This window comes from Oxyura jamaicensis, chromosome 4 (assembly GCF_011077185.1).
Source record: "Oxyura jamaicensis isolate SHBP4307 breed ruddy duck chromosome 4, BPBGC_Ojam_1.0, whole genome shotgun sequence".
Taxonomy (NCBI): Eukaryota; Metazoa; Chordata; class Aves; order Anseriformes; family Anatidae; genus Oxyura; species Oxyura jamaicensis.
In genome coordinates, this window is record NC_048896.1 from 42,523,864 (window position 1) to 42,534,816 (window position 10,953).

The window sequence follows — 10,953 nt, forward strand, 5'->3', positions numbered from 1 at the left end:
GGAGACCAAATATGCCATTCCCTAATCCTGTTTTCACAAGTGGTTGAGCCAGTTTTGCTGCCTTCTTACCTGGTAGCAGCCAGGCACGTGGCACGGACAAGTTCAGTCTGTATGCTTACGGTTTGGTGCAATTACAAGCCAGCACTAGGAGATACATAGCCTGGAAGTGCCAGGCACAAGCAAATCTCCCGGGGTATGGGGGGAAGCTCAGATTTACCTGTGAAGCTGGAAACCCTCAGACCGAGCAAGCAGCCTGACTGTGGGCTGGGGGGTGCCAGTGCTGAGACTGTAGTGCTCTGCAGGAGCCCGAATCAAGGTCCCCAGCACAAAGTGAAAGCCTTTTGATTGACTTCCCACGGCCTTTGCTTCGGATCTAGTAAAGGCAGCTGTGATGAGCCCAGATCATATTTCTCATCCTTGCCACCGGGAGGATAAGGCTTTCCCCATGAAAGAGGATTAATGGTCTGTGTGGCACTCTCTTTGACGTATTTCAATTCCCTGCAGGAAGACAGAGCTTCTGCAGAGGCGGGAGTGGGCTGAATTTATCTCTCCCCTCCTAGTCCAGCAGAAAATTGTAAGAAGCTTTTCCACTGACCCTCTTCGTATAAAGAGCATCTTGTCATTGTGGGCCAAGCTGGGAGGAGCTGTGCTGGGGCCGGTCTGGGACTCAGTGGGATGAGGAGCTTCGTGCCACAGTGGAGGCTGCTCCCAGCCAGTGTACAAGCACAGAGCACCAGCCCAGCCTCCAGCCCACGGCAGAGTCCCATGGCCGTGGCAGGGGGTGGTACATAGGAAAGGCTGTGCCTCACCTTCCTGCAGGCTGATGTCACGAAAAATGCTGGAAAATGAGGCCACTGAGCCTCCTCCTACCCCACATTGCCTCCTCTCCATCTACATCTTCAATGTCTCCTCCACTGGGAGGGTTATACTTACTCACATAGCAGGTATAAACTGAGAGTTGAGTGCTCGCTATTGTCTGACTCTCAATAATGTTGCTGTGCCAAAGCCTTTTTCTAGAGGATAAATTTTGGATTTCAGAGTGTTATTTTTTAAGTCATTGATTTCTGAAGTGGAGGAAATACAGGAGGAATACACAGCTGAACTACTGGTGTATGAACAACTGCTGCTGCACATCTGCAGTGCCTTCTGCTATGCTTTTTAAAATACACACCCACATCCATATATCTTCCTTTCTTTAACTAAATTAAAGTCAGTGGGGTCACATAACAGGAAAAATTTGGCTTCTCGTATGTGTTTGGACAGAAAAAAATGTACTGTAAACAGACCTATAAAATTATGCAACCACCGTTTAGAGACATCGAGAATGCAAATGTGTTGTGGAAGCCTCCATATCTGTATGGATTTAGGATGGAAGAGAAAAATGCATTAACCAATGTAGTGGCTTATCCTAGGACTGTCAAAGTGAAAAGGACTGCATGGGATCGTTCTTCATCATTACTGTCTAATAACTGCATACCACAGATTTTTGAAGTCATCACAAAGCCGCCTAAGGACCTAGTCCCACAAACACTAGTGAGCAAAAAGTTCATCACCCCGAGTAATTAGGTGAACATCTTACAGGAGAGTAACATTAACGCAGGCACAAGGAGGAGGCTGACCAGAGCACCAGCCACCTGTCAAGCCATAGAAAGAGCAGAGGTGGAAAGTGCACGTCATGCCAGGTTAGCAAGAGGGGCAGCAGAGATGAGCAATTAGATGACTTCCACACACTGCTAAGCGGAACCTGCACTTCTTGTTTGAACAGTAAAAAACAAGGGGGAAAATCAACTGATATTGCTGACATAACAGCATTGATATGAATATACTGGGATACCCAGACAAAGTGCTAGCAGAGGGAAACAAGCAAGCAGCGTTAGCGTTCTTCTATTCTGCCCAATTATGTTTACAGGAGTCCTGAGACCTTGAAATACCTGAACACAATGGGTTGAATTCAGCCTGGGATGCTTTTTCCTTTATCCTGAAAAGCCTTGTCTCCTGCTCTCCAAATTTGCACCTTTTAATAACATTCAATATGCTCATTCCGAGGCAGAAATATTGTTTGGGGCATAGTTTAGTAGTTTTCCTTTTACACAGCACACTACATTACTTCTCCTCTTGGGAAATCAGTGGAAGCCAGCTAAACTACTTCGGTATGCGATGAGCAGATGGAAAAGGCCAAAGTAGAAATGAGACTGTCATCAATATATCCATTTAATCAATGATTTATTTATTTTTAATTGATACAGTTCCTGAAACAATTTAGGAAACAAGGGTCAGGCCTGGCATAATAGGCTGGGCAAGGAAGAAAAAAAAAAAAGAAAAAAAAAAAGAAAGAAATGTGAAGAAGGTTCACCCTTCTCCAGAAATTAGTTCAATTCTGTAGAGCAGCACATCGCAGGTGCACCCATGTCATACAGACAGACCCAGAGCAGAAAGGTAGTCTGTAACTAATTAACTCCATGTTCCAGCCAATTATACTTCATCCTTTTCAAACATCTGCTGAGTAGCAGAAACACAGACCTTCTCAATGTTTTATGCTGCAAGTCCCACAGCAATAAATTCAAAACTTAACATTGCATGTTGTTCGTTCCTTAGTGAGTATGTGTTTTAATGCCTTAATATAAAATTCCTATATCTTTGAATTTTAGACATCAAAATCAAATTGCATATTTCAGATAAGATTGGTAAGACAGAGTTTATGTTTTAATGTCTTCTTTGGAATGAAAATGATATCTAGATTTAATGATATGGTGCAACCAGCTTCTCAGGTGCCGTTAGCTATCAACAAACAACCAGCAGTTCTTCCAGAAGAACTAAGCACTGCTTATTTCACTCAGAAATCAACATAAAGCATTTCAATATTATATTTCCCATCATGTCTTAGTCCTGCAACAATCACACTCTATTTTCTATATAAATAAACTTAAGGATTGAGTCTGTGTCTGTTGAAGCTAGCAAATAGATCAGATTGCCCCTTTTAACCTCTCTCCCATTAACAGTACTGACCTACAATGTAATCAGCTTCTGCTGGCCATGTGGAGAGCTCTCCTTGAGCACAGTGATAATGTTCTTGAGGATACAGCGCGCATACTTCCAGGAAAAGGCCTGGCCAGTAATTTTCCAACAAAAACACTTTGTTCAAGTGTCAATTGATCAAAACCTAAGCATCCTGCTTGGACACACAGAGCAGTCTGATACGGATAAAATCTCTAATCAAAACCAGACGACAAAATGTGAGTGACAGTCTGGAAAGGAACCATGTAAGGCTGTGGTTCAGGACCGTGACTGGCGTCCTCTAGAGCAACGCTTGAAACATGTACCCTATATGCTGGGTTAGTAGAATAAATTAAAAAAAAAAAAATAGCATAGGTAAAGTCCAGTGTGAAAAACTTGTTGCCTTGACCACTCCTAAGGTGAATTTGTGGACAATATTAAATTCCCAGAGCTTTCCCAAGGGAGGAAAGCAGTTTCCCACCCTGTTCTCAGTATTTCCATCATCTAGAGATGTGTCCAGCCGTAGTTGTTGACTAACTTTGATGGTTTTGTAGCTGGGAGATTCTTCTATAGTAAAATATTTCATGCAATATAATCCTTTATAGGTTTGACCCTCAGAAGGGCTTTTGGTGCCAGTTATTGGAAGGAGGGAAAACAAAGTGCCTGGGAAAAAGCAAAGGTCGAAAATACCCACCCATGGACCAAGAGGTAAAGGCTTTGCAGAGATTTAAGTTAAGATTATTTTTTAATATGCACACTGTGTTTGACTCCTAAAATATAAAATTTTTATTATTTCACTGGCTTGCTACATTTAAAAACCAGAAGCTTTTAATGAGCTTTGAATGAGAGGAGACTCAGTGCCCCCTAGAAGAACCTCTGCCTTGGAGCAGAGCGCAGCTGCCAGGCAGCAAAACCTGGGGTGGGGTGGGCTTTCTTGTTTGACTGTTTGTGTTGTTTTCACCCCTCCCAGTCCCGAGCTTTCCTGTCGAGCTACTACCGAGACCACAACGTGGAACTGTCCAAGCTGCTGCACAGGCTGGGACAACCCCTGCCCTCCTGGCTGAGACAGGAGCTGCAGAAAGTCAGATAGCACACGAGGGTGGGGGATCAGCCAAGGACAATTTCCTTCACCGTGAAACCCCTTGCTTCTCCGACTCACCTGTGATCGTCAGTAGAGGACCTCATGAATAACGCTCTTTCTATTAAAAACAAAAACAAAATAATAATTAAAAAAAAGACAACTATTTATATGCACGCGCTGACAGTTACTAGCGTCGACCCCTTTTGTCAGCTTCCAGGAAATAATATGGAGCTACGTGGCATTACTCTTTATCCAGACCCGGATTCGTGCATAGTCTAGTTCCTCTGTTCACCAGAAAGTACCAGGAACTGTATGTAGGACAGATTGACTTCAGTGTATATGACAAATTGCAGTCTGTCAGGACACGAGCAAAGGATGGGAACATCTCGCTGGACTGTGAGGTTGGTCATCGGGTCATTGGTTGGTGTTTTTCTCCTGTTTATTTTTCTTTTTTTTTTTTTTCTTTTTTTTTTTCCCCAGCCACGCTAGGTGTCCTATCATTTCATAGGGAAATTCAGCACATTGCAGTGTTGCAGTCAGGGTCCCTAATGGTTATGATATATGCAATATTAACCTATTATCATTGTTTTCACCACAGAACGAGGTGGGCTAAGTTCTTGCCTAAACTCCTCCCCTGGGATTCCTGTAATAACTGCTGATAGCCTGTGGTCTTTCTTTTGTTACTTTTTTTCCCCTTCACAACAAGATGTATCCCAATTTACTGAAGTCGTGTGGGTGGTTGAGGTGCAACACAGTGTGGTGGCTCTCCTCCTAGGTCTCAATGAAATCCATTCACACTCATCTTGACAGGGCTACTTTGCCACCTAGTTGTGTTTTTCATCATATCTGCTCAGTTCCTATAGTGGCTGTGACAGAGCTCTGAGATGTGAAGTCATCATAGTACACATTTTCTTTTCACAACGCCATGGGACTCCTTAAAATACTATCAAAACCCTTTAAAAGCTGAACAGGCCATTAGAGCAGCATAGTGACAATAACCTAATGTTGACAATTTTGTTTCTAACTGGAAAGCAATGTTTTTGCTCTGAAGCCTTCAAAAGAAGAGAACGGGTTAGTCATTTAGGGTCTGAAAGCTATTACAGAAAAAAAAAAAAACAAAAAAAAAAAAAAAAAAAACTTTTAATGACCATTAATGACCAAAGGTTTATTAAGGCTTTGAAAAAAACTACAAAGCCTGCTGAAGAACAAACAGACTCTTTCTATAGACTTACGGAGTTGAATGCACAAGCATATCCACTGTGTGTCATATACACATATATGATGAATATGTTTTTATGCCTGTGTATCTACATATTGTGCATCTAGATCAAATATACACTTAGTTTTAAGTATCCAGTTTTTGTTCCCTTAAATAAATAAAAGGGTTGGTTATCAAAAATATGATATTATGAACTGTATTTTCTTCTCAGATCCGTGTGGGCAGGGTTGACAAGGCTGGGCAGAAATTCACTGTGAAATTTAAGCTGGGTGAACAAATATCATTTAGGCGTTTCAGCCCTGTAACACTTTTTCTCCAGAAAACCAAGGCTGTGCTACATGTTATTTATGCACCACAAAATGGAGTAAGTTTCAGTTTTCAGACTTCCCTGTCTTAGTTCCTAGGTGCAGGCCATTTCAGGTGCTGCAGAGGCTTTGAGCTTTCTCTCTCCACAAATTTGATACTTATGTCTTAGCTCTGGAAACAGAACAGGACATCGAGGCTGCACCATGAATTCAGAGTCAGAGCTACCCCTTGGGGCAGCACAAATTAATGCATGTCACGGACAATGGTATTAAAGGGCATTTTAATAAATTAATTTAGGCTTAAAACCAGTTGATACATGTAGATGTCTATTTTAGCACTGTCAAACTCCTACATCATGAGACAGTCCACCAAGGTCATGACACTATCTCATTTTGGATTGGCAGCTCCAATGCTTCTCAGAATTATCCTGGACCCATCCTGCTCTGGACAGTGATGACACTTCCCCACAAGTGTCCTCTGGCACCACATGTCACCACAGTGTTTCTTCTCACCTGGCCTTCACCACTTCCCTCCCATCAGTATGCACCTGGTTCCCTCTTCCTCCCATGCCTTTTCAGCCCTCTTCTCAGCTAGCACTGCCCTCCATGGCCCCGCACACGTAGCCCATGGGGTTGCATAGAGAAGAGGCTGAGGTGCAACCAGCACTGAGTTCCTGTGCAGCCCCTTGTGCTCCTGCTCTCCATCTCAGCCCTCACTCTTTCTGTGGGAGGACCCACAGCAGGGGTGGGAATGGCGCAATGTCAGGTATCTCCTGCTGCTGCAGGAGCACGACACATCCAATGGCACCAGTCCAATGCCTATGTGCACAGGGACACATATCAATTTACAGGAAAGCCTGAAAGACAAATGTTACCCAATCTTATTTTCTTTTAAATGCTGAAATGAGATTTATCTCGTATACATGAGTCATCTACTTTATTTTATAGGTGATGGAGGGAAATAGCACTTCTAGGACCCAATTCATCTCATCTCAAAGTAGATTTCTTAAATGAATGAGATTATTCTTGGCTGTTCTTCTTTATTGATTAATAAAGGTCAGGAGACAACCTGTTCAGAGGCAGGGCCCACCTGAAAAGGAGGTGGCATTTTATCTCACAGCTACAGCTGCTAGACATTAGAGGAAGAGACTGGGAGGTTTGAGAGAAGGATATGATTTTGTTTTGTCTTATTAAAGTTCTGTTTGTTTGTTTTAGAAAAAAATACATTTTTGTATATTTTGTAGGGAGAACTCTTCAAAATGAGCTAGGGCAATGTAAATGCCAAATAAAAGGAACCTTACACTCTTTTAACTTTTACCACTGATAATGCCAAAGACGACTAGTCTGATGAGAGCTTTGAATAAGTAAGGATCAGTTATAGAAAAATAACTAAATCAACTCTTTGATAGAATTTTAGCTGTTAAAATGCATTAAAAGTGGTTCATCCTTAATTAAAAGATGAGTTCATAACTACTTGATTAAAAGCTAAAACTGTTTCAGGATTTTTTCAAGGAAATGAGGCAAATACCATAAAATCTTTTTTTTTTAAAAAAAAAAAAAAAAAAAAAAAAAAAAAGTCTTCCCAACACTCAGCTCTGTAATAGCATCATGTCCTTAAAACACTCTGGACATTTTTATACCTCATTGTTATTTTTCAAGTTTGAATGGGCATCACATTACCCAGAGATCTCACGTTCCATTGAAAACTGACATTTGAAGTGACTTCATTATGTGTCATATAAAGATGAAATAACAGTATTTCAAAGTTTCATTCCTTCCACTCGTAATAGGACCCATCAACACAGAATTTCTCCAGATCAGCGTATTACAGAAGAGCCTTTGTGAGCTAGCTATAAATGATCTCAATTTCTTTTATGCTTTTGATATCGCTGACCACGTAATTGTTGGGATTCTTAAAGACCAGCAAAACAAATGCAATAAAAATGAAACATTTATTCATGGCAAGGGGGCTGTAGCTGTGAAAGATAATGACAAGCCTTCTTTCCTATTCATAAGCTACAGGATTCATCTCCACAATACTTCCACGTGGTGCAGCCTGTAAATCAAAAGGGGTTTTACATACTGAAGGCCTACAGCTGCAGTTACCTCCCCTTCCCCTACAAATACTGATTCCTGTGTAGATTTGAGGTAGTGTTGCAACACTAAAGACCTGACCTCCTGCCCTGTGAGACCACAGGGAGTCTTCCTGTTAACTCTAGCAGGCCCTTGCTGACCCCAGGGCCTGGCCTGGTTTTGTAAAGCACAGTCCGTTTGGTTCAAGTTTCACCTAGCGCTATTGCTGCTGGAAATCCATCAATAGCTTGATTTCTATTATTGATTGGCAATTTCTTCCCACCCTGCCATTTTGGTCGGTGCTGCACTGTGGCTGGGGCTCTCAGGCCTACTGCCATGTGTGCCAGTTGGTGGCCATCAGCTGTGCTTCGTCCCCACCTCCAGCACTGCGTGGGGCTGCACTGTTCAAGCTCATCATACTGCAGGGGTCTCCACCTGCCCTGGTCTCCTGCATCTCTGGCCCCAAGAAATATAAAATTGCACAAGCTGACACAGGTGTCAAAGTTTACATACAGCAGCAGGCTTGATGATTAAAACAGGACTTTGGCCCTCAAAAAACACAAGCCTGTGTAATCAAGGTTCTCTTTATGTATTGACCTCTCAAGGTCTAGAGGAAAAACAAACAAACAAACAAACAAAAAACTTGCCAGATTAACTGCTTATAGATGTTTTTTAATAAAACAAATTTTCTTTCTGATACGGGATCAGACTGCCAAGTGTCCCCCAAACAAATTAGATGGCGGCATTATATATTCTTGGGGGAGGAAAACGTGGTGTAATGAAAGCACTGATGGGTCCAGGCTCTCTGATGTGATAATAAGGCAACAGGGACATGCCCTGAATAAAAAGGCTGAATATTTTCTTTCCTCCTTCCCCCTCCTCCTCTTTCTTCTCATTTGCGTTAAATTTTGAGCCAGCACAGCGCATCTGAAACGTATGTGACAGGCAGATCCTGTTAGGTAGTGGAACATTATTCATCTCCCAGACCATCCGCTGAGAATAAATGGGGCATGGGGTGCTCCTTTCAGCTGAGCTTGGCCACCTTACACATCAACTCCCAACTAGTCATTTAGTTTCCATCAGTAGAAAATTATGTATATAATGGGTTTAAAAATTATGTTTATAATAGGTGTGTAAGCATGTGACAGCCATGCAAAACAGGTACAACACGGGTATATAAATCAGCAGAGATTAAGTGTCCAACTCTATTGTATTTAAGTAAGATTAAGATCACCACTATTGTCAGAAGGTCTGTTTGCACACACAACTTAGAAGTATAATCCAAGAGCTAAAATGATGAAGCTCTCTTTCACACCACTACTTTATTTCTGAAAGCTTTATTTCTGAAAGAGCTGAAATCTCATAGTCACCTTGCTATACTTGTCCTCATTAGATCATGAAAAATAGTTTTAAAAGTTAGCCTGTGCATCATTATATTAGTACATCTCTCCATAAATATGCCAGGAACCATTGCGTGAAGGGTTTTTGTTTGTTTTAAAGATAGGAAGTTTCCTGCACAAAACCTTTTCTTATATTGCCCTTGTTTTCTTTTTTTTCTTCCAGTTCATCCTTTAGTGTGACTGCAAAGGTGTGGACCTGTCTATGGATTTGACTCCTCCATCACTGTCCTATCTAGAAAACTACCAAAAATAAACAAGGATTTGCAAATGACACCGATTCTGAAGTATTCAGTGTTCCAATGACTGGATAACTTTTGTAAGCTTTAGTATCACTTCTGTAGTATTTCAAAACAAAATACATCTTCTTGATAGAGCTGAGGAAAAACTTCACTGTCTTGCCCAAGCTGTTTATTTTTTTTCCTTTTTTTTTTTTTTTCTTTTCCCTCACTTATCTGACGACAGCAAATCCAGTTGAACAAATTCTTGGCGTTGAAGAAAAATCAAAATACATTTTGATTACTCAAAGTATTTTTAGTTGGGGGGTGGTGAGGGAGGTCAAAATCTGTATTTGCTGAAATTGTTTTAAATAATTGATGTGCATACACCTTATTATTGGTTCTTCTCACCTCTGCAGAATAAACACTCCTGATGGTGTATTACAAAGAGAGCTTTTCTTTCTTTACATCCCGTCTCCCATTTTCTGCGCCAAAATCTGCTCTTCGGTAACCTCTGCAGCATATTTCACATTGCACACTGACTCAGCATTCCCTGCCTCAGCAAGTCCTCTGCATGGCAGATCCTTTGGGACATACAGTGCCATCGGCCCCATCCTTTGCCTCCCTCCCTGTCCCCCAGCTCCCAGGCAGGCAACGTTAATCTAAGCAAGCCTGCTGCGGACACGTTTGTTACATTGCAGAGCATGCATCTACGGGCCTGCCCTCCATGAGAGGTGTGGATATTCAGCTCTGTAGGTAAAACAACCCAATGGAAGCTCTTCCCCTAATTATCACAACCAGGCTGCTTCACTGCTCTGCTTAAGGAGTCTTAAAAGGGCCTGATTTCAGCTGATGCAAATTGCCTCCAAGGTGTCTCCCACTGTGCACTCAGAATTACAAGATACTAAAGGTTTTTTTCCCCTAAAATATCATAATGCTTCTACTTTTTATTATAAAATATTCATTTGTTGTACAGATCTATGTCAGAATGAGGTTAAATCATATCACAGGCAAGAATTCTTAGAGCAAACCTTACAGAATAGCAAATTACGCCTCGCTAGAGCTTTTACCGTTAAGCAAATTAGAAATGACATTACAGACATCTTAATACCAGTTTTGGCTTCTTTCCGGATCTGCTTGATGCTTTCAGACAAGGGAGACATGGTAGGCAAAATTTTCAAAATATTTTCAGGCTTCAAGTCTGCTTTTCAAAAATGACTTTTAGGCCCCAAGAAACCAAGAAGTGATCGGCTTTCTATCATAATTATTTGTTATCAATTGAGTCAGACAGCTAGGCTCTTTTAAAAGCTCTCACAGACATTTTCCTGTCTGTTTCTTTAGATCCCAAATGCCTTTATACATCTAAATGAAGAGATTACTGAACAAATGTAGCCAGTTTTTCCTGTCACTCACAGATCTCTGTCCTTTCCTGGCCATGTTTCATTTTTCCTCCATATTCCCAGGTTGGAAAAGGAAGCCATGTGGAAATAACCAATGAAACCCACCAACAAACCTGAACAACACTTAAAATTTTACCTAAAAGGGAAACCTTATTTAGTATAAGGATAGCAGAGTTCTCCCCATCCCCAGAGCCCTCCCCCACTCCCCCCCAAAAAAACAACCAAACAACCCAAACAAAAAAAAACCAACACATTACTATATAGAG

General features: G+C 41.5%; 1 protein-coding gene across 2 annotated transcripts in view; it reads left to right on the top strand.

Moving 5' to 3' along the window:
* Positions 1-9,735, top strand: part of NDST4 (N-deacetylase and N-sulfotransferase 4) — a 106,007-nt gene extending 96,272 nt beyond the window's left edge. For both annotated transcript variants that reach the window (XM_035325601.1, XM_035325602.1), the window contains exons 13-15: positions 3,600-3,702; positions 3,965-4,476; positions 9,236-9,735. In XM_035325601.1, the coding sequence (XP_035181492.1) occupies positions 3,600-3,702; positions 3,965-4,084 (223 nt within the window). In that variant the 3' untranslated portion in view covers positions 4,085-4,476; positions 9,236-9,735. The remainder of the gene's footprint in view (positions 1-3,599; positions 3,703-3,964; positions 4,477-9,235) is intronic.
* Positions 9,736-10,953: the final 1,218 nt, after the last annotated feature.